Source organism: Oncorhynchus clarkii, chromosome 27 (assembly GCF_045791955.1).
Source record: "Oncorhynchus clarkii lewisi isolate Uvic-CL-2024 chromosome 27, UVic_Ocla_1.0, whole genome shotgun sequence".
Classification (NCBI taxonomy): Eukaryota; Metazoa; Chordata; class Actinopteri; order Salmoniformes; family Salmonidae; genus Oncorhynchus; species Oncorhynchus clarkii.
Genome location: NC_092173.1, coordinates 39975248 through 39998513, shown reverse-complemented (window position 1 = coordinate 39998513; position 23266 = coordinate 39975248). Strand labels below are relative to the sequence as shown.

Below are 23266 nucleotides of genomic sequence, written 5' to 3'. Positions count from 1 at the left end.
TACTACCCAGTAGCACCACCACAACGGGTAGAGTTACTTCCCAATAGCACCACCACAACGGGTAGAGTTACTACCCAGTAGCACCACCACAACGGGTAGAGTTACTACCCAGTAGCACCACCACAACGGGTAGAGTTACTACCCAATAGCACCACCACAACGTGTAGAGTTACTACCCAATAGCACCACCACAACGGGTAGAATTACCACCACAGTCCAGTAAGCTATCTGGGCCTCAGTAGCAGCATTCTGGGTCCAGTAAGCTATCAGGGCCTCAGGTCATTATCAAGGAATTCTCCCTATGCCACCAGAAGACCATCAGTGACCCAATTAGAGTCCCATCAGAGGCCCAATTAGAGGCCCCATTTGATGCCCCATCAGAGGTCCAATTAGAGGCACCATTAGAGGGACAATTAGAGGTTCCATCAGAGGCACAATTAGATACCCTATTAGAGAACAAATTATAGGCCCCATCAGAGGCCCACTTAGAGACCCCACTAGAATCCCAATTAGAGGTGACATTAGAGAAACCCATTAGAGGCCCCATCAGAGTCCCCATTAGAGTCCCCTTTAGATATCCATTAGATGTCCAATTAGAGGCCCCATTAGAGTCCCAATTAGAGGCCCCACCAGAGGCCCAATTAGAGTCCCCATTGGAGGCCCCATCAGAGGCCCAATTAGAGGCCCCACTAGAATCCCAATTAGAGGCCCCATCAGAGGCCCAATTAGAGTCCCCATTAGAGGCCCAATTAGAGTCCCCATTAGAGGCCCCATTAGAGTTCCCTTTGGAGCCCATGGTATCACTATCAGTCCTTCAGGGGGAACAGTAGAAACTGAGCCCAGGTGAATGGCTTATTGTCTTTCACCATAGTGAACAGGTGAAAGAAAGGATTTAAAGAGACCTGTGAAGAGATGATCAAGTGGTAGAGGAAGAGGAGCAAATAAAATCATATCAAATCAAATGTTATTGATCACATACACATGGTTAGCAGATGTTATTACGAATGCAGCAAAATGCTTGTGCTTCTACAGTAGTTCCAACATTTATCCAACAACTACCTAATACACACAAATCTTAAGGGGTGAATGAGAATATGTATATATAAATAGCGCCATAGGCAAGGTGCAATAGATGGTATAAAATACAGTATACACATATGATATGAGTAATGTAAGATAAGTAAGCATTATTAAAGCGCCACTTTTTAAAGTGGCTAGTGATACCATTATTAAAGTGGCCAGTGATTGGGTCTCAACGTAGGCAGCAGCCTCTCTGAGTTAGTGATTGCTGTTTAGCAGTCTGATGGCCTTGAGTTAGAAGCTGTTTTTCAGTCTCTCGGTCTCAACTTTGAAGCACCTGTACTGACCTTGTCTTCTGGATGGTAGCAGTGTGAACAGGCAGTGGCTCGAGTGGTTTTGTCCTTGATGATCTTTTTGGCCTTCCTGTGACATCGGGTGCTGTAGGTGTCATGGAGGGTAGGTAGTTTGCCCCCGGTGATGTGTTGTGCAGACTGCACTACCCTCTGGAGAACCTTACGGTTGAGGCAGATGCAGTTGCCGTACCAGGCGGTGATACAGCTCGACAGGATGGTCTCGATTGTGCTTCTGTAAGTTTGTCAGGGTTTTGGGTGACAAGCCAAATTTCTTCAGCCTCCTGAGGTTTAAGAGGCGCTGTTGAGCCTTCTTCACCACACTGTCTGTGTGGGTGGACCATTTCAGTTTGTCTGTGATGTGCACGCCGAGGAACTTAAAACGTACTACCGTCTCCACTGCTGTCCCTTCGATGTGGATAGGGGGGTACCCCCGCTGCTGTTTCCTGAAGTCCGCAATCATCTTCTTTGTTTTGTTGACGTCAGAAAGTCCAGGACCAAGTTGCACAGGTTGGGTAGAGACCCAGGGCTTCCAGCTTGATGATGAGCTTGTAGGGTATTATGGTGTTTAAAGCTGAGCTGAAGTCAATGAACAGCATTCTTACGTAGGTATTCCTCTTGTCCAGATGGGATAGGGCAGCGTGCAGTGTGATGGCGATTGCATCGTCTGTGGACCTGTTGGGGTGGTATGCAAACTGAAGTGGGTCTAGGGTGGCTGGTAACGTGGAGGTGACATGATCCTTGACTAGTCTCTCAAAGCACTTCATGATAACAGCAGTGTAGTAGTCATTTTGTTCAGATATCTTTGCCATCTTGGGTACAGGAACAATGGTGGCCATCTTGAAGAATGTAGGGACAGCAGACTAGGATAAGGATTGATTGAATCTGTCCGTTAACACACCAGCCAGCTGGTCTGCGCATGCTCTGAGGACTAGGGATGCCGTCTGGGCCAGCAGCCTTGAGTGGGTTAAAACGTTTAAATGTTTTACTCATTTCGGCCAAGGAGAAGGGGGGGGGGCGCAGTCGTTGTTAGTGGTCCGCGACAGTGGCACTGTATTATTCTCAAAGTGGGCAAAGAAGGTGTTTGGTTTGTCTGGAAGTGTGACGTTGGCGTCCGTGACGTGGCTGGTTTTCGTTTGTAGCCTGTGATTTCTTGTAGACCTTGCAACATACGTCTCGTGTCTGAGCTGTTGAATTACTGAGCCATTGAATTACACTACAGTACAGACCTCAGAATGTTTACTGTATTACAGGCCTGGCTGGTAGACCCCTCAGAATGTTTACTGTATTACAGGCCTGGCTGGTACGCCCCTCAGAATGTTTACTGTATTACAGGCCTGGCTGGTAGACCCCTCAGAATGTTTACTGTATTATAGGCCTGACTGGTACGCCCCTCAGAATGTTTACTGTATTACAGGCCTCGCTGGTACGCCCCTCAGAATGTTTACTGTATTACAGGCCTGGCTGGTAGACCCCTCAGAATGTTTACAGTATTACAGGCCTGACTGGTACGCCCCTCAGAATGTTTACTGTGTTACAGGCCTGGCTGGTACGCCCCTCAGAATGTTTACTGTGTTATAGGCCTGGCTGGTACGCCCCTCAGAATGTTTACTGTGTTACAGGCCTGGCTGGTACGCCCCTCAGAATGTTTACTGTATTATAGGCCTGGCTGGTACGCTCCTCAGAATGTTTACTGTGTTATAGGCCTGGCTGGTACGCCCCTCAGAATGTTTACTGTGTTACAGGCCTGGCTGGTACGCCCCTCAGAATGTTTACTGTATTATAGGCCTGGCTGGTACGCCCCTCAGAATGTTTACTGTTTCACAGTGTATGAAACATCTTGCAGCACATTAGAGGTTTGAGATGATGTTCCCTTCCCCTCTCTTCATCTGAATCAAACCAGCTCTAGGGTACATGAGATTCCCTTCCCCTCTCATTGTCTGAATTAAACCAGCTCTCTCACTGTTTCTCCCTCTCCTCTGGAAACAACCAAACTAAGGGCTAACAACCAAACTAAGAACTAACTACCAAACTAAGGGCTAACAACCAAACTAAGGGCTAACGACCAAACTAAGGGCTAACTTCCGACCTAATGGCTAACAACCTAACTAAGGGCTAACAACCAAACTAAGGGCTAACAACCAAACTAAGAGCTAACAACCAAACTAATGGCTAACAGAAATGACCACACATCAGAAACATTGATATGATCCACCAGGTAGGAATGATGGAACATTGCTTCATTAAAAACCTCTGGGATATGTGGGACGGTAGCGTCCCACCTTGCCAACAGCCAGTGAAATTGCAGGGCGCCAAATAAAAAATAAAAATAAATCCCATAATTGAAATTCCTCAAACATACAAGTATTTTACACCATTTTAAACTTCTTGTAAATCCAGCCACAGTGTCCGATTTCAAATAGGCTTTACGGAGAAAGCACACCAAACGATTATGTTAGGTCAGCACCTAGTCACAGAAAACCATAAAGCCATTTTCCAGCCAAGGAGAGCCCTCACAAAAGTCAGAAATAGCGATTAAATGAATCACTAACCTTTGATGATCTTCATCAGATGGCACTCACAGGACTTCATGTCACACAATAAATGTGTGTTTTGTTCGATAAAGTTAATATTTATGTCCAATAACCTCATTTGAAATTGGTGTGTTATGTTCGGGAAATGCATTGTCTCAAACAAACATCCGGTGAAAGTACAGAGAGCCACATCAAGTTACAGAAATACTCATAAAAAACATTGATAAAATATACAAGTGTTATGCATGGAAATATAGATAAACTTCTCCTTAATGGAACTGCTGTGTCAGATTTCAAAAAGGCTTTACGGCGAAAGCACACCTTAAGATTATGTTAGGTCAGCAACTAGCCACAGAAAAACATTCCAAAAATGGAGAGGCGTCACAAAAGTCAGAAATAGCATTATAAATATTCACTTACCTTTGATGATCTTCATCAGAATGCACTCCCAGGAATCCCAGTTCCACAATAAATGTTTGTTTTGTTCGATAAAGTCCATCATTTATGTCCAAATAACTACCTTTTTGTTCATGCGTTTAGTTCACAAATCCAAACTCACGAGGCGCGGGCGTAGAAACATGTCAAACGATGTATAGAATCAATCTTTAGGTTGTTTTGTTATAAATCTTCAATAATGTTTCAACTGGACAATTCCTTTGACTTTAGAAATCTATGGAATGCAGCTAACTCTCACGGGCGTGCACGAGACTGAGCTCATGGCACTCTGCCAGACACCTAGCTCAAACAGCTCTCAATATCTCCCCCTTCACAGTAGAAGCCTGAAGCAAGGTTCTAAAGATGGTTGACATCTAGTGGAAGCCGTGGGAAGTGCAATATGACCCCATAGACACTGTATATTCAATAGGCAATTACTTGAAAAACTACAAACCTCAGATGTCCCACTTCCTGGTTGTTTTTTTTTCTCAGGTTTTTGCCTGCCATATGAGTTCTGTTATACTCACAGACATCATTCAAACAGTTTTAGAAACTTCAGAGTGTTTTCTATCCACATCTACTAATGTTATGCATATTCTAGCTTTTGGGCCTGAGAAGCAGGCAGTTTACTCTGGGCACCTTATCTTGTTGAGTGTAGGGGGCAGTATTTTGATGTTTGGATGAAAAACATACCCACATGAAACTGCCTATTTCTCAGGCCCAGAATATAGAATATGCATATAGTTGTCAGATAAGGATATAAACCCTCTAAAGTTTCCAAAACTGTCAAAATATTGTCTGTGAGTATAACAGAACTGATATTGCAAGCAAAAACCTGAGGAAAATCCAACTAGGAAGTGCTGTTTTTCCTGAAAGCTCTCTGTTCCAATGCATGCCTTCATTCAATTTAAAGGGACATCAACCAGATTCATTTTCCTATGGCTTCCCGGTGGTGTGAACAGTCTTTAGACATAGTTTCAGGATTTTATTTTGAAAAATGAGCGAGAAAGATCACGTGCATAGCTGGGTGCCAGCAGCGTTTTGCATGCGCCAACAGAGTGGAGTAGACATTTTCTCTTTCTCTCCTATTGAAGAAGATACAGTCCGGTTGAAGTATTATTGATTAGATATTGTAAAAACAACCTGAGGATTGAATATAAAAAACATTTGACATGTTTCTACGAACTTTACGGATACTATTTGGAATTTTCGTCTGCCTCGGCTCGAGCCTGTGGATTTCTGAACATAACGTGGCAACCAAATTGAGGGAGTTTGGATATAAAAATAATCTTTATGGAACAAAAGGAACATTTATTGTGTAACTGGGAGTCTCGTGAGTGCAAACATCCGAAGATCATCAAAGGTAGGCGATTCATTTTATTGCTTTTCTGACTTTCGGGAACAATCTACTTTGCTGCCAGCTGTTTGTAATGTTTTGTCTACTGAGAGAGATGTCCTTACATAAACGCTTGGTATGCCTTCGCCAAAAAGCTTTTTTGAAATCTGACACGCCAGGTGGATTAACAACAAGATACGCTGTGTTTTGCTATATTGCACTTGTGATTTCATGAAAATAAAATATTTTTAGTAATTTAATTTGAATTTGGTGCTCTGCAATTCAACGGATGTTGACGAAAATGATCCCGCTAATGGGATGGGTGCGTCAAGAAGTCATTATCCAAGCTACTCAATACTGCCCTCCAGTCCCCAAAAAGTTAAAACTAATCTAAATTGTGTTAAGGGTATTATCCATTTTTAGCTAGATGAAAGTACGTTTGCTAACGTCTCTTCCTCCCTGCCATAGGTGTGTCTGAAAGAACCCCTACCTGTGTGTTCTCACGCTCGGCTGGATCCTCTACATGTACACTACAGTACAGACCTCCTCTACAAGTACACTACAGTACAGACCTCTACAACGACACTACAGTACAGACCTCTTCTATAAGGACACTACAGTACAGACCTCCTCTATAAGGACACTACAGTACAGACCTCCTCTACAACGACACTACAGTACAGACCTCCTCTATAAGGACACTACAGTACAGACCTCCTCTATAAGGACACTACAGTACAGACCTCCTCTATAAGGACACTACAGTGCATACCACCTCTACAAGTGTCCTACAGTACAGATTTCCTCTACAAGGACACTACAGTACAGATTTCCTCTACAATGACACTACAGTACAGACCTCCTCTATAAGGACACTACAGTAGAGACCTCCGGTCATGACCAAAGGTTTTGAGAATGACACAAATATACATTTTCACAAAGTTAGCTTTTTCAGTGTCTTTAGATATTTTTGTCAGATGTTACTATGGAATACTGAAGTATAATTATAAGCATTTCAAAAGTGTTTACATGAATTCAATTACATGAAGTTGATGCAAAGAGTCAATATTTGCAGTGACCCTTCTTTTTCTAGGCCTCTGCAATCCGCACTGGCATGCTGCCAATTAACTTCTGGACCACATCCTGACTGATGACAGCCCATTCTTGCATAATCAATGCTTGGAGTTTGTCACAATTTGTGGGTTTTTGTTTGTCCACCCGCCTCTTGAGGATTGACCACACGTTCTCAGAGGGATTAAGGACTGGGGAGTTTCCTGGACATGGACCCAAAATATCGATGTTTTATTCCCCAAGCCATTTAGTTATCACTTTTTCCTTATGGCAAGGTGCTCCATCATGCTGGAAAAGGCATTGTTCGTCACCAAACTGTTCCTGGATGGTTGGGAGAAGTTGCTCTCGGAGGATGTGTTGGTACCATTCTTTATTCATGGATGTGTACTTAGGCTAAATTGTGAGTGAGCCCACTCCTTTGGCTGAGAAGCAATCCCACACATGCATGGTCTCAAGATGCTTTACTGTTGGCATGACACAGGACTGATGGTAGCACTCCCCTTGTCTTCTCCGGACAAGCTTTTTTCCGGATGCCCCTAACAAACAATCGGAAAGGGGATTCATCAGAGAAAATGACTTTACCCCAGTCTTCATTAGTCCAATCCCTGTACCTTTTGCAGAATATCAGTCTGTCCCTGATGTTTTTCATGTAGAGAAGTGGCTTCTTTGCTGCCCTTCTTGACACCAGGCCATCCTCCAAAAGTCTTCACCTCACTGTGCGTGCAGATGCACTCACACCCGCCTGCTGCCATTCCTGAGCAAGCTCTGATCTTGTGGTGCCCCGATCCCACAGCTGAATCAACTTTAGGAGACAGTCCTGGAGCTTGCTGGACCTTCTTGGGCTCCCTGAAGCCTTCTTCACAACAATTGAACCGCCCTCCTTGAAGTTATTGATGATCCGATAAATAGTTGATTTAGGTGCAATCTTACTGGCAGCAATATCCTTGCCTGTGAAGCCCTTTTTGTGCAAAGCAATGATGACGGCATGCGTTTCCTTGCAGGTAACCATGGGTGACAGAGGAAGAACAATGATTCCAACCACCACCCTCCTTTTGAAGCTTCCAGTCTGTTTTTCGAACACAATCAGCATGACAGAGCGATCTCCAGCCTTGTCCTTGTCAACACTCATACCTGTGTTAACGAGAGAATCACTTACATGATCTCAGCTGGTCCTTTTGTGATAGGGATGAAATGCAGTGGAAATGTTTTTGGGTGATTCAGTTCATTTGCATGGCAAAGAGGGACTTTGAAATAATTAATTGCTCTGATTTTTGATCTGATCACTCTTCATAACATTCTGGAGTATATGCAAATTGCCATCATAAAACTGAGGCAGCAGACTTTGTGAAAATGTATATTTGTGTCATTCTCAAAACTTTTGGCCACGACTGTACAGTAGAGACCTCCTCTACAAGGACACTAAGGTACTGTACAGACCTCCTCTACAAGGACACTACATTACAGACCTCCTCTGTATGGACACTACAGTACATACCTCTACAAGGATATTACACTACAGAAAACCTCTACAAGGACATTACAGAACATACCTCATCTATACGGACACTGCAGTCACAGCTGATTCGCGCGCGTCTGTGACTACAATTGCTACTGTTGGCTTTACACAATTTAACATCTTGGAACAAAGCCAAACCTTGACTATGTCTTATGTGACAGTTTATAGATTAAATTATAGTGTTTTTTTGTGTGTTTTTTTTTACATAATTAGATGCAAACAATGGTTGGTATTTTCTCATGGTTTAGACAATTCATTTTCAATGTTTGTGTCCTATTAAGATAGGGTGCTACACTGATCATACCTTCTAGATCAGGTTAGGAACCTGGAAGGGTTTACATTTCCAGTATGGTATAGTACTGTATGTGTTGATGTACTACTGTAAGGCCAGGTCACACTGGGAAATCACTGCCCCCTGCTGGACAGATTGATGCTACTGTAAGGCAGGTCACACTGAGACATCACTGCCCCCTGCTGGAGAGATGGATGTTACTGTAAGGACAGGGCACACTGGGATATCACTGCCCCCTCCTGGATAGATAGATACTACTGTTCCCTGGTGGTAGATATACATTTGAAGTCAGACATTTACATACACCTTAGCCAAATACATTTAAACTCAGTTTTTCACAATTCCTAGTAAAAACTCCCTGTCTTAGGTCAGATAGGATCATCACTTTATTTTAAGAATGTGAAAAATCAGAATAATAGTAGAGAGAATGATTTATTTCAGCTTTAATTTATTTCATCACATTCCCAGTGGGTCAGAAATGTACATACACCCAATTAGCATTTGGTAGCATTGCTTTTAAATTGTTTAACTTGGGTCAAACGTTTTGGGTAGCCTTCCAGAGTTTTTGTCCATTCCTCCTGACGAAGCTGGTGTAACAGAGCCAGGTTTGTAGGCCTCCTTGCTCGCACACGCTTTTTCAGTTCTGCTCACACATTTTCTATAGGATTGAGGTCAGGGATTTGTGATGGCCACTCCAATACCTTGATTTTGTTGTCCTTAAGCCATTTTGCCACAACTTTGGAAGTATGCTTGTGGACATTGTTCATTTGGAAGACCCATTTGCCACCAAGCTTTAACTTCCTGACTGATGTTTTGAGATGTTGCTTCAATATGTCCACCTAATTTTCTTTCCTCATGATTTGATCTATTTTGTGAAGTGCACCAGCCCCTTCTGCAGCAATGCACCCCCACAACATGATGCTGCCACCCACGTGCTTCACGGTTGGGATGGTGTTCTTCGGCTTGCAAGCCTCCCTCTTTTTCCTCCAAACATAACGATGGTCATTATGGCCAAACACTTCTATATTTGTTTCATCAGACCAGAGGACATTTCTCAAAAAAATACGATCTTTGTCCCCATGTGCAGTTGCATGTGCAGTTGCAAACTGTATTCTGGATTTTTTTATGGAGGTTTTGGAGCAGTGGCTTCTTCCTTGCTAAGTTGCCTTTCAGGTTAGGACTTGTTTTACTGTGGATATAGATACTTTTGTACCTGTTTCCTCCAGCATATTCACAAGGTCCTTTGCTGTTGTTCTGGGATTGATTAGCACTTTTCGCACCAAAGTATGTTAACCTATAGGAGACAGAACACGTCTCCTTCCTGAACAATTTGGCAGCTTTGTTGTCCCATGGTGTTTATACTGTACTTGCGTACTATTGTTTGTACAGATGAACGTGGTACTTTCAGCCATTTGGAAATTCCTCCCAAGGATGAACTAGACTTGTGGAGGTCTACAATTTTTTTCTGAGGTCTTGGCTGATTTGTTTTTGTTTTCCATGATTTCAAGCAAAGAGGCACTGAGTTTGAAGGGTAGGCCTTGACTATAGTTTGATGAGAGGGACTATAGTTTGCTAACAAGACATTTGTGGAGCGGTTGAAAAACAAGTTTTAATGACTCCGACCTAAGTGTATGTAAACTTCTGACTTCAACTGTATGCATGTCATGTTGACGTATCTAGCTATAAGTTAAACCTGACCAATCAAATGGATAGGTGTAAGCAATTATGGTAATTCCATATGCTCTTAACTAGGTGTCTTTGCTAGACAGACACAGAGAGAATGAGGGGGGAGAAAGTGAGAAAGATAGGATGAAAGTGAGAGTGAGAGAGGTGTGAAGAGAGTGGAAGACAGAGAGAGATTAATGGGGAGAGAGAAACAGAGAGAGAAAGACAGAAGTACAAGTGTATTTAGACCTGAGTAGTTCAACAACTCGTCTCTTCCAACTTGTTAAGCAATCACATGTACCTACGGGTTAAGGATGGCCAGCCACACAGGAGGGGTGATTTTTACTAAGGAGGAGAAGGAGGCCGTGCTGATCTAGATGCATGCTGGCCATTTCGCAGTGAAGCGCATATTTACCAAAATCAATCTACTCTTCTTCTGACGGGGAATTGTCAAGGAGGTGGACAGCTGGGCAAGTGAAATAACCTTTTGTTTATCAATCACATTCTTTTCTATCTTCGTCCAGTGTATGTATTACGAGTCTCGTCCCGGGCATTTATTCCAGGTACTCCTCGCTCTTTTGTTTGGGTTTCAACCCTGTGTTTTGTATCCGTGTTTGTTTCGGTCTTTGTCCCCGTGCCTTTACATGGCACGCTGTAATTTGGGTCAATAAAACCCCTATTACCCATTACTACACCTGTCTCCCGATACTTATACCAAACGTGACAAAAGTTTATGTATTGAAATCTTAAGTGTTGTCAGATTGGTTTTCACAGCTGTTTTACAAGGTGTTCATTATTGTACCTTCTAAGGTGTCCTTTGAGGTTCCACATTGTTCATTGTTGTATCCCATGTGACCTACAACAGATACATATTCAACCACAAGGGTTTACTAATGAGCCATGCAAAAATATATATATATTTATAATAGAGGACTACTGAAATGATATTATTTCAGTGTAAATGAAAATAGAAACATGACAGCCAGACAAGCCGGTGTCTGAATCAAATAAATTTCCATATGAATGGAGTGTAAATTAGCAGACGTTGTGATCTGTACGGTAAGTAACTTTAATGTGTCAAGCAGATGACATGTTTTCTTTGCTGTTTCTGAAACAAAGCAAGACATGGATTTCATGTTGTTGTCATGTTCACAAGGCACACAAAAGTAGTTTAAAGTAATGTTTTTTTTTTATTAGCAAAACAAAACGTGTTTAATGAACAGCCAAAATGTCACGGATATCAGCTTTGTTTGCATAGTGGGGGTGAAAAGAATGCAATTAGGCTGTAAAAATTACCTCCAAAATGTTAATCACACCTTTGATATAGCAACGGACGTTAACAGTTTATCGAATCCTATTGGTGATGGAGGGGGGAACACTTTTTGGCTGTGGGACATTATGTGGCATGGCAGGGACCATTTCCTTCAATAAAAGAAGTCACTCCCCCTTCCTGCGGGGCCCCATATCCTTCCATAACTGGAGGCCCCCCTCTCTTTCTGCAGGGCCCCATATCCTTCCGTAACTGTAGCCCCCCCCCCCTCTGCGGGGCCCCAGTTCCTTCCATAACTGGAGGCCCTCCGCCCTCTCTCTGCAAGGCCCCATATCCTTCCATAACAGGACCACTCCTCTGCGAGGCCCCATATCCTTCCATAACAGGACCACTCCTCTGCGAGGCCCCATATCCTTCCATAACAGGACCACTCCTCTGCGAGGCCGCATATCCTTCCATAGCTGGAGGGAGCTCCAGAAGAGGAAAGTATAATGATCGAATGATAGCCACAGCAGAGAGCACTGATACTCTGGCCCCGCTCATTGCTCTGGTCCCTCTCATCACTCTGGCCCATCTCATCACTTTGGTCCCTCTCATCACTCTGGCCCCTCTCATCTCTCTGGTCCCGCTCATCACTCTGGCCCATCTCCTCACTCTGGTCCCTCTCATCACACTGGCCCCTCTCATCACTCTGGTTCCTCTCATCACTTTGGTCCCTCTCATCACTCTGGTCCCTCTCATCACACTGGCCCCTCTCATCACTCTGGTCCCTCTCATCACTCTGGCCCCTCTCATCACTTTGGTTCTTCTCATCACTCTGGTCCCTCTCATTAATCTGGTCCCTCTCATCACTCTGGCCCGTCTCACACGCTGGCCCCTCTCATCGCTCTGGCCCCTCTCATCGCTCTGGTCCCTCTCATCGCTCTGGTCCCTCTCATCACTCTGGCCCCTCTCATCGCTCTGGCCCCTCTCATCGCTCTGGCCCCTCTCATCGCTCTGGCCCCTCTCATCGCTCTGGTCCCTCTCATCGCTCTGGTCCCTCTCATCACTCTGGTCCCTCTCATCACTCTGGCCCCTCTCATCACTCTGGCCCCTCTCATCACTCTGGCCCCTCTCATCACTCTGGTCCCTCTCATCACTCTGGCCTATCTCATCACTCTGGCCCCTCTCATCCCTCTGGCCCCTCTCATCACTCTGGCCCATCTCATCACTCTGGCCCCTCTCATCACTCTGGCCCCTCTCATCACTCTGGTCCCTCTCATCGCTCTGGCCTCTCTCATCACTCTTGTCCCTCACATCACCCTGGCCCCTCCCATCACTCTGGCCTGTGTTATCCTGGAGGGCTACAGGCTGTACAGCCAGGATCTAGGAGACAGCCAGAAGATGATTTCTGACAGAACAGTGAAAGAGGAGGAGAATGAAAGTTTGTGGACCTGCAGTGAAAGAGCACATTTAATTAGGAAAGCTGTCAAACACTACAAAGATCTGAGAGATGTATAAGAGGACAAGCTGAGAGAGGATCAATGTAAAAATGATGGATCTTTCATTAAAATAACTGACTCTGAGGAGGGACAACAGCACACTCCTGTGGTAGATAACTGACTCTGAGGAGGGACAACAGCAGTCTCCTGTGGTAGAAAACGGACTCTGAGGTGGGACAACAGCAGTCTCCTGTGGTAGATAACGGACTCTACTGAGGGACAACATCACACTCCTGTGGTAGATAACTGACTCTGAGGAGGGACAACAGCACACTCCTGTGGTCAATAGAGATCTGTTTCTTGGTGGTTTCTAATTGGACATCATGTGTTTCTTGGTGGTTTCTAATTGGACAACATGTGTTTCTTGGTGGTTTCTAATTGGACATCATGTGTTTCTTGGTGGTTTCTAATTGGACATCATGTGTTTCTTGGTGGTTTCTAATTGGACATCATGTGTTTTTTGATGGTTTCTATTTGGACATCATGTGTTTCTTGGTGTTTCTCTCTGGTCTCAGAAGGATGATGTAACACTTTGGAGCAAACAGACAGAACAGCAGCCCAAAGCTGGAGGCCAGGATGGCAAAGATCTCTACAGCTACTGTGTACTTCCCAGGAGAGCTGACGTAGGCAGGGATGAAGGAGATCCACACGGCACAGAAGATCAGCATGCTGAACGTGATGAACTTGGCCTCGTTGAAGTTGTCTGGGAGTTTCCTGGCCAGGAAGGCTAAGAGGAGACAGAGGGAGGCCAGCAGGCCGATGTAGCCCAGCACCAGAGAGAATCCGACCACAGAGCCCACCTCACACTCCAGGACGACCCTCGGCCCACGACCCTCTCTTCCTCCCCTCTCAGCCGGTTGGGGTGGAGCTAAGGCCAGCCACAATACACAGATCAGCACCTGTGTAAGGAAATGGAGGTGGAAGGAAAACGCAAGCACAGTTATCACAACAACAAATGATATGTTCAGTAACCACGTTGTCATCCACAGTTTTTATGTGAGTAAAATTATACCGCGTATAAAAAAATACGACAGCTGTGATGGAAACAGGAAGTTTCAGTACAATGTTATAAATCCCGACAGATAATTTGTTAATTCGACATGGTTGGATATTTTTGTGTTGAGAAATGAATGTTGGAGGAAACACCTTGATGCGCTAAAACGGATCTATTAACCGTCATTATCAAAGTAAATTTGGAGTCAATCAGTGAGTTTGTTCCTCCATGCAGTTTATTAGGCTATAGATGAAATAAGTTATGATGAAGTTCACAGGGTGCTGAAAGTGCACGGTATGAGCTTGACGTTCCTTTCCAATAAATGTTGAAGGTCTTATTCTGGTGACATGATGATCGATGCTTGACTGCCGTTTAACAAATAAAAATATGATTTTCCATAATAATCTCGCCATGTAGACCACCCTACCCACACATCCTACCAGCACTGTATCTGGGAGCTGTTGGCTAGGGCTCACGTACCAAGACCAGAGTGGGCACATTGCTATTTAACTCAACAGTTTGGGAAAAAACTCTCAGTAGGAGTTGAAAATGCATGGAAATACTTTGAACATTCAACTTTTATTCGGTACATGAAATTTAAACAAAAAAGTACATGTTCTGTGCATTACGTCATCTCCCACTAATTTTTATCCTCGACAAGTCTGTTTGGTGGAAACGCCACTGGTGGGAAATGGGGCATATTTTCTTTTTGCAGATCTTTGACTATTCGCATGAAGATCTGTCGCCAATTGGATGGAAACCTAGTTTCATTAAGGTGATATGTGGTTGTCTCACCTAGATATGGATGGAAACCTAGTTTATTAAGGTGATATGTGGTTGTCTCACCTAGATATGGATGGAAACCTAGTTTATTAAGGTGATATGTGGTTGTCTCACCTAGATATCTGTAAGCTCTGGATAAGAGCGTCTGCTACTGTAAATAACTAACATGAAGATCTGTCCATTGGATGGAAACCTAGCAACTGAAGGAAATAATTAAAGATCCAATGAAGCCGTTTAAAAATAAAAAATATAAAATACTTTCTGGGTAACAATTAGGTGTGATTGTTTTCAATTAAAAGGTAAAAAAAATATTCAAAAAAATGGCTTCTTAGCAAAGAGCAATTTATCATACAAGAATGTAGCTAGGACTGTCTGGGAGTGGTCTGAGTGGGGAGAGGAAAACTGAAAATGAGCTGTTGTTGGCATAGAGATTTGGAACTCTCTATCTTTATGGTCTTGCAAAGTTGACGTCCTCGCCCCGAGTGGAAATCTAAAGGAATCCCCATTAAAATCCATCTGTTTAAGCTAGATGTTTTATTTCACAGGCTGCATCACAATCCACAGCATCCGCCCAATGGTGGCCGTCCACATCTGCAGTGGAAGGTGGCCGAGCTACAGTGGTGATTGCCAGATCGTGAGACACCCTGATAATGAAGAAAATGTCTGTAGCATCAAAGGACTCGTCTGAGCGTGGGGGACTCGTTTAGTTCACAGGACTCATTTAGTTCACAAATCCAAACTCACGAGGCGCGGGCAAGTCCAGGTGAAGGTTCAGAAGAAAAGTTCAAAAAGTTATATTACAGTTCACAGAAACATGTCAAACGACGTAGAGAATCAATCTTCAGGATGTTTTTAACACAAATCTTCAATAATGTTCCAACCTGAGAATTCCTTTATCTTCAGAAATGCAATGGAATGCAGGTCGTTCTCACAGGCGCACGATCAGCTCACGGCCTTCTGCCAGACCTCTGGTTGAAACAGCTCTCATTCTCTCCCCCTTCATAGTAGAAGCCTGGAACAACGTTCTAAAGATGGTTGACATCTAGTGGAAGCCTTAGGAAGTGCAATATGCCCCCATAGACACTGTATATTCGATAGGCAATGAGTTGAAAAACTACAAACCTCAGATTTCCCACTTCCTGGTTGGATTTTTCTCAGGTTTTCACCTGCCATATGAGTTCTGTTATACTCACAGATATCATTCAAAGTTTTAGAAACTTCAGAGTGTTTTCCATCCAAATCTACTAATACAATGCATATTTTAACTTCTGGGCCTGAGTAGCAGGCAGTTTACTCTGGGCACGCTTTTCATCCGAACGTGAAAATGCTGCCTCCTATCCCAAACAGGTTAAAAACAGAAGCCGGAGTGCAACATTCTAGTAGCCTGGCTAGGACTGTAGAATGGGTCTGTACACTTTCCCTCCGCTGCGCGCTGTAAACCTGACAAACGAAAGCATTGCAATTGAAGTTGAGTTCGCTGATGTGAGCGAATCTAGTTTCATAAAGTAGATGACTCACTTGTGTGTCCTATTCGGTCCACGGGCCTTGTGTTTGACACGTACGCTAGTCTATTAGCCACGTTATGACTGACTTGTGGTCATTGCCCTTGCTAGTTTGATTGTATTGACATTCCCAGCCTTAGTTACAGTTTTGTAAAAAATATGTTTTGTAAAAAATATTGAGTCATTGAAACTGAAACTGTGCATCCCGAATGGAGGCAGTAAACAATGTACCAGGCCAGCTGTGATTTACAGCCTGATAGCAATATTTGTTAAACCACCAAGAAATGTATTGTTGAATTAAATTAATCATGCACTGAACTGCATCCGTCTATTCTGCCCACTATGCCTTACATTATGTAATGGATTTTTTTTGTCAAAAAGAACCTAAGATGGTTTTGAAGCATAAACTGGGAATTTGACATTTGTGACTGATATGATTGTCTGTGTGTTTCATATCTGCGAAGTAGTTAAAACACAGTCAGTTCCTCTGGCACCGAAGACGTGGATGTCGAGTAAGGCAGCCCCCCGCACCTCTCTGATTCAGAGGGGGTTGGGTTAAATGCGGAAGACACATTTCAGCTGAAGGCATTCCGTTGTACAACTGACTAGGTATCCCCCTTTCCCGTTCCCTTTCAAGGATGAACTAATGTACCATCTGGTGATGTCACCAGTCAGGCCAAAACTCCATCCTGCCAAAACAGACTGGAATTTCAGACTTCTTTTCAAACATCACTTACACTCAGTGGTGTAAAGTACTTAAGTTAAAATACTTTAAAGTACTACTCAAGTCGTTTTTTGGAGTGTACTTTACTATTTATATTTAATTCACTATATTGCTAAAGAAAATAATGTACTTTTTACTCCATACATTTTCCCTGACACCCAAAATTACTCATTACATTTTGACAGGAAAATGGTCAAATTGACACAAACATCAAGAGAACATCCCTGGTCAATCCCTACTGCCTCTGATCTAGTGGACTCACTAAACAGAGAACATCCCTGGTCATCCGTACTGCCTCTGATCTAGTGGACTCACTAAACAGAGAACATCCCTGGTCATCCCTACTGCCTCTGATCTAGTGGACTCACTAAACAGAGAACATCCCTGGTCATCCGTACTGCCTCTGATCTAGTGGACTCACTAAACAGAGAACATCCCTGGTCATCCCTACTGCCTCTGATCTAGTGGATTCACTAAACAAAGAACATCCCTGGTCCTCCCTACTGCCTCTGATCTGGAGGACTCACTAAACAGAGAACATCCCTGGTCATCCCTACTGCCTCTGATCTAGAGGACTCACTAAACAGAGAACATCACTGGTCATCCCTACTGCCTCTGATCTGGTGGACTCATTAAACAGAGAACATCCCTGGTCATCCCTACTGCCTCTGATCTACTGGACTCACTAAACACAAATGCTTCGTTTGTAAATTATGTCTGAGTGTTGGAGTGTGCCGCTGGCAAACCGTCAATAAAAAATGTTTTAAAAATTGTGCCATTGGTTTACTTAATATAAGGACACTTTTACTTTAACTTTTGAAACTTAAGTACATTTGATCAATTCCAGTTACTTTTGTTAATTAAGTATATTTAAAACCAAATACTTTTAGACTTTCACTCAGGTAGTATTTTACTGGGCGACTTTTGCTTTTACTTGAGTTGTTTTCTATTAAAGAATCTTCACTTTTACTCAAGTATGACGAGTGAGTACTTTTTCCACCATTTCCTATACAAAAAGGGCATTATCATCATCACACAATTTCACAGTATTATTCCAAACTCATAGTGTGGAAATATATATAAAACACAGGAATATCAAGATTTTGACTGCACTGGGCATTTCAATTCCCATAGAATACAGTAAAAACTAGATGTTCACCTGGATGAGTGTGCAGAGTGAGATACCCATCCTCTGCTGGGTGGGGCTGAAGTATCTCATCAGGTTCTCTCCAGGCAGAGTGGCCCTGAAGGCCACCAGCACCACCACAGTCCTGCTGAGCAGACAGGAGATGCAGAACACAAAGCTTATACCAAACAGGGTGTGTCTCAGCATGCACGTCCACGGGTTCGGCTGACCAATGAAAACCAGAGCACACAGGAAGCAGAGCTTGAGTGACAGCAGGAGCAGGAAGCTAAGCTCAGAGTTGTTGGCTTTCACCTGGAATGAGACAGAGAAAGATAATTTAGACAATGACATGTCCAAAATCCCAACCTTACACAATCTCATCTCTGTCCAGTACCTCTATAAATGATCATATGATTCAACTCACCAGGGCCGTGTGACGATGGTAGAGGAAGGTGGCCAGGGCACCGGCTGTGAGTGTTGCCCCAGAAACTGAGATGACAGACAGGATGACGCCCATGGTGTCGCTGTAGGAGAGGAAGTCCACCAGCTGGGGGATGCAGGCTGTACGATCAGGGTTGGACCAGAACCGCTCTGGACACCTAATACACTCAATTGACCCTGATAGAGAAGGAAGAAGAATGAGGAGTCCAAATCAGGACCAATCAGGATTGAGGAAAAATATGAATTGGAATCAGAACAGTTGATAGACTACCTGTTGTGTTGCTGATCTCTCCCTCAGCACAGGACAGACAGTCAAAGCAGCACACAGGCTTCCCCTTCTGTACCGCATGCCTGGTACCAGGGGGACAGTCAGCACTGCATACAGACACAGGGACCTACCAGAGGGGGGAGAGGACAAATGTATCATCATCATCATGATCATTTTCATCATTGCAATTGTCGTCATCAACATAATCATTTCTTTTGACATCATCATTACACACACACACACACACACACACACACACACACACACACACACACACACACACACACACACACACACACACACACACACACACACACACACACACACACACACACACACACACACACACACACACCAAACTAAACAGTTCTAACCTCATCTCCGCTGCCCCCACCCCACACCACTTTATCCATGTCGATGTCAATCTGGCCGCCCGATCCCTCAGAGGACAGAAAATGTCCGGCCTGGACAAACTCTGCCGTCCCCTCGGGGGTCACATGCCAGTTGATGATGTCATAAGAGGCAGGCGGATCACCATTCATGTCGAAGTGGAAAGATTCCCCCACAGGAGTACTGAAGTTCACTCCCCTCAGGTAATGAACAATCTCAAATAGAAAAGGGCATTGGAACAGGATTAAGAGTTAGAACCAGGCTTTTGTTCTTTAGAACTCAAACCTTACAAAGTGTTTTCACTGTATCTTGACAGGAAACATTAGTGTTCTTAACTTGAAAACAGATCAACATGTTATTCTCACCTGGCTGGGCTGAAGCTTCCTGATATCAGGGCACTGTCCACCGTTAAAGACTCCATCCCCTGGTCGACAGGCCATCATATCCTGTATGGCGTAGGCGATGGCGTACACAGCCTTGTACACATTGTAGCTGGCTCTCAGCTGAGACACGTCAGCATACTGGCTCTCCCCCTCACCTAGGATTGACACTTTATTTTACTGAGATAACATTGGGAATTTGGACAAAAAGACTGAGATTTAGGTGTAAACTCTCCCTCACCTATGACCTCTGACCCAGTACACTGTCGCCTGGACGACTGGGTCATGCTGAGTTCAACCCCCAGAGAACACCCAAACATCTCTTCCCACATTGACTTCAGGAAGGGGTCAGACTTCTGATAGTTCCCATCTGGATGGAGACGTGTTAGGAAAGTCCCCAAGCCGGGAATGTCAGCTTTCTTCAGGGCAAATCCAATGGTCCCGGCAAGAGAGGGCAGGTTTTCAGGGGAGGAGAGAGTAGAGTCAGTGACCCAGGCCTCTGAGGCAATCCACTGCTTATCTGTAATGTTCTGACGGACAACCTCTTCCATCAGAGCCTGGAGAATGAAATTGTTAAAAAGATCAAGATAGTCAAGATGAAATGCAAGATTATCAATTAGGAAATGATTGTGTCCATAAAGGGCATCAAGACACGGTAAGACACAAGGACACTGCTACAGCTGTGTTACAAATCATTAACAATACTCTGACTGGTAACTGCTCACATGTGCATCCTTTGTGATAGCAAATGTCACCACCACTCTTGCAGTCGATCCTCTGATGGTGTCCACGATGTACCTGATACGTCTCTGAGATCCTACCTACGGTGATGACCATCAGTGAGATTAGATTAGAAGAGAGGGGAAGTCCGAGTAAAACAGAGAGTGTACATTGTCAGATCATCAGGGTGAGGTCGTACCTTGGGGATGACCTCAGAGTAGGCGACACACACCCCAGATCCCTGGAGCTCGTGGAGAAGCAGCTGAACCCCAAACTTGCCATAGTCATCATCCCCTGACACCAGCCCCACCCACACCCAGCCCAGCTGACGCAGCAGCCTGGCCATGCCCCGAGCTTGGAAGGCATCGCTGGGTACCGTACGGAAGAATGAGGGGTACCTCCAGTTGTCACTCAAACACGCGCAGGAGGCAAAGTAACTCACCTGGGAGAGAAGAGAGTGAGAGACAGAGAGAGTCAGAGAGAATTAGAATTTAAAAAAGAGACAGAGATGGTAAATAAATGTTAGAGAGATTAATCTAGATTAATATTCAAATGTATTGTGTAAGAGAGTCATCATCTCATCCTAACCCAGTCTGTTATTCAACCCCTGCCTCACCATGGGTAAATCAAACGGCCCAAGGGTCTGTGCCACCACGATGGAAGCTGAGGAGCGGGCATCCCCGATGATGATGGGAACCTCAGGGGTTGTGCCACATTCTGTGCCCACCACAGAGGCCTCCTGGCCAGTCACCATGGCTAGGGCTGCCCCCAGGGTGGTGCCCTCTGACAGGCATGTGTCAGAAGCCAGGAACCCCAGGGTGAGGTTAGGCAGGAGGGCTGGGTCACGGTTAATCTCCTCCACAGCAAAGATCATAGTCTGGAGCCAACGGTAAGCACGCTGGTAGAAACTGACAGAAGAAAGGAAGAAACGGAGAGATAAGAGTTAAACTGAATACACATTACCTTCAAGTTAAAACACAATGACAAAAATATGTTATCACACAAGCTGCATACATTGTACAGGTAGAATTTTCCTTAATGCTCCTGAACTCCTGCTCTGGCGAAGGGGCTTCCACATGGATGGGGAACAGGCCCCCAATGACCACATCTCCTGCCCGATAAACACTGCCTGAGACTGGCTTAGCTATTAGCCGACAAGCCCCCTCTCCACCTCCATCCAGACCCCAGACACACCCAGGGACATGGAGACAGTAGAGCAGCCACAGCCAGCCACACAGGCACATCACCTGGAGAGAGACAAGTCTGAAGACTGGGTGAGTTCCGTCACCTGTTGGAGAGAGACCAAACCAAGACATTGCAGACAGAACACTCTGTAGACATAAAGACATGAACAAAAGTGATATCAATGAAGATAATCACCATTCAACACAGACACCTGTTGTTTCAGAGTAACCAGACATGTGAAACAACAGTGATAGACACACAACACCTTGTTCTACCTCTGCCCTACCTGGCAACAGTAAACTTTATCCTGGTGAGACAGACAGATAGACAGACAAACAGACAGACAGAAAGAGAGAGAGAGAAAGGATGAGTGTCTGTCAGTCTGGTATCTCCTGCAGAGTGTGTGAGAGTTAAAGAGGGAGAGGAAGAGGAGAGAAGGGGAGCTGCTGATATAGGGAGAAATGAGCCCCCGGCTAAAAAACAAGCACACGGCCACCAGGGGGTGCTTGTAGGGAGGACGGGGCAGGAGGGGGTTAATTGGGACTTGTTATTGGAGGATAACTTGGGGAGCAGGTAATTGGGGGTAATTGGAGAAAGCCTGTGAGGGTGATGTTATTGAAGATAATGTGTAGTACAGGATCTGTTCTTCAACAACATCTGATGGATCCATTCAGATAGATATTACATCATACTGTACTATCAATTATTTTATTAATTGTGTCTAAATTGATTGGCGAGATGGGTAGAGAGTGAGAGAGAGAGAGACAGAGAAAGAGAGAGAGAGAGAGAGAGGATAGAGATGAATAGAGAGGAAGAAAGAGAGAGAGAGAGAGAGAGAGAGAGAGAGAGAAAGAAAGAAAGAAAGAAAGAAAGAAAGACAGACAGAGACAGAGAGAGAGACAGAGACGGAGAGAGAGACAGGGAGGGAGGGGGGGAGGGAGGGAGAGAGAGACAGGAGGAAGAGAGAGAGAGAGAGAGAGAGAGAGAGAGAGAGAGAGAGAGACAGAGAGAAAGAAAGAAAGACAGACAGAGAGAGAGACAGAGGGAGGGAGTGACGGAGGGAGGGAAGGAGGGAGGGAGGAGAGAGAGAGAGAGAGATTCTTCCTCTAAACTTTGTGTTCTCTGAGCTGTACCATTGACAGCAGGTTTTTGTGGGATATAATTGCATGTAATTAAAGTTAAAGAGTGGCTGTGACAATGAAGTTAATCACTTTAATTGTGCTGACGACGTCTGTATTAGTGTGTGTGTACTGAATGTGTATGTGTGTTTGTGTGTTTGTTTGTGTGTGTGTCCTGGTGCCAAAGAGCCAGGGCCCCTCAGTCCAGGGGCGCCAGGGCCCCTCAGTCCAGAGGCGCCAGAGCTCCTCTGTCCAGCGCTGCCAGAGCCTTCCTCCTCTCCAGTGCTGCCGGAGTCTCCAGTCTGCCCAGCGCCGCCTGAGCTGCCCGTCTGCCCACACCGTCTGAGCTGCCTGTCTGCCCAGCGCCGCCTGAGCCGCCCGTCTGCCCAGTGCCATCTGAGCCGCCCGTCTGCCCAGCGCCATCTGAGCCGCCCGTCTGCCCAGTGCCATCTGAGCCGCCCGTCTTCCCAGCGACATCTGAGCCGCCCGCCAGTCAGGAGCAGCCAGAGCCGTCCGCCAGCCAGGAGCTGCCAGAGCCGTCAGCCAGCCAGGAGCTGCCAGAGCTGTTAGCCAGCCAGGAGCTGCCAGATCCGTCAGCCAGCCAGGAGTTGCCAGAGCCGTCAGCCAGCCAGGCGCTGCCAGAGCCATCAACCAGCCTGAGCTGC

General features: G+C 44.9%; 1 protein-coding gene across 1 annotated transcript; it reads right to left on the bottom strand.

Moving 5' to 3' along the window:
• Positions 1 to 13440: 13440 nt before the first annotated feature.
• LOC139385839 (extracellular calcium-sensing receptor-like) lies at positions 13441 to 21542 on the bottom strand. Its single transcript, XM_071131088.1, has 11 exons — positions 21313 to 21542; positions 20915 to 21206; positions 20498 to 20740; positions 20304 to 20399; positions 19820 to 20135; positions 19564 to 19736; positions 19183 to 19413; positions 18812 to 18935; positions 18524 to 18717; positions 18133 to 18411; positions 13441 to 13869 (listed from the first exon to the last, which is right to left on the bottom strand). The coding sequence occupies exons 1-11, from the start codon at positions 21540 to 21542 to the stop codon at positions 13441 to 13443; spliced, it is 2607 nt and encodes an 868-aa protein (XP_070987189.1).
• Between the last annotated feature and the right edge of the window lie 1724 nt (positions 21543 to 23266).

What these genes read in the sequence shown, in the direction of transcription:
- LOC139385839 (XM_071131088.1), bottom strand. Translation starts at nt 21,542, where the DNA reads ATGTGCCTGTGTGGCTGGCTGTGGCTGCTCTACTGTCTCCATGTCCCT. An exon ending in GGAAGCTTCAGCCCAGCCAG is followed by an intron (nt 19,414 to 19,563) that starts GTGAGAATAACA and finishes TTTCTATTTGAG; the next exon opens with ATTGTTCATTACCTGAGGGG. An exon ending in GTGGGGGCAGCGGAGATGAG is followed by an intron (nt 18,936 to 19,182) that starts GTTAGAACTGTT and finishes CCCCTCTGGTAG; the next exon opens with GTCCCTGTGTCTGTATGCAG.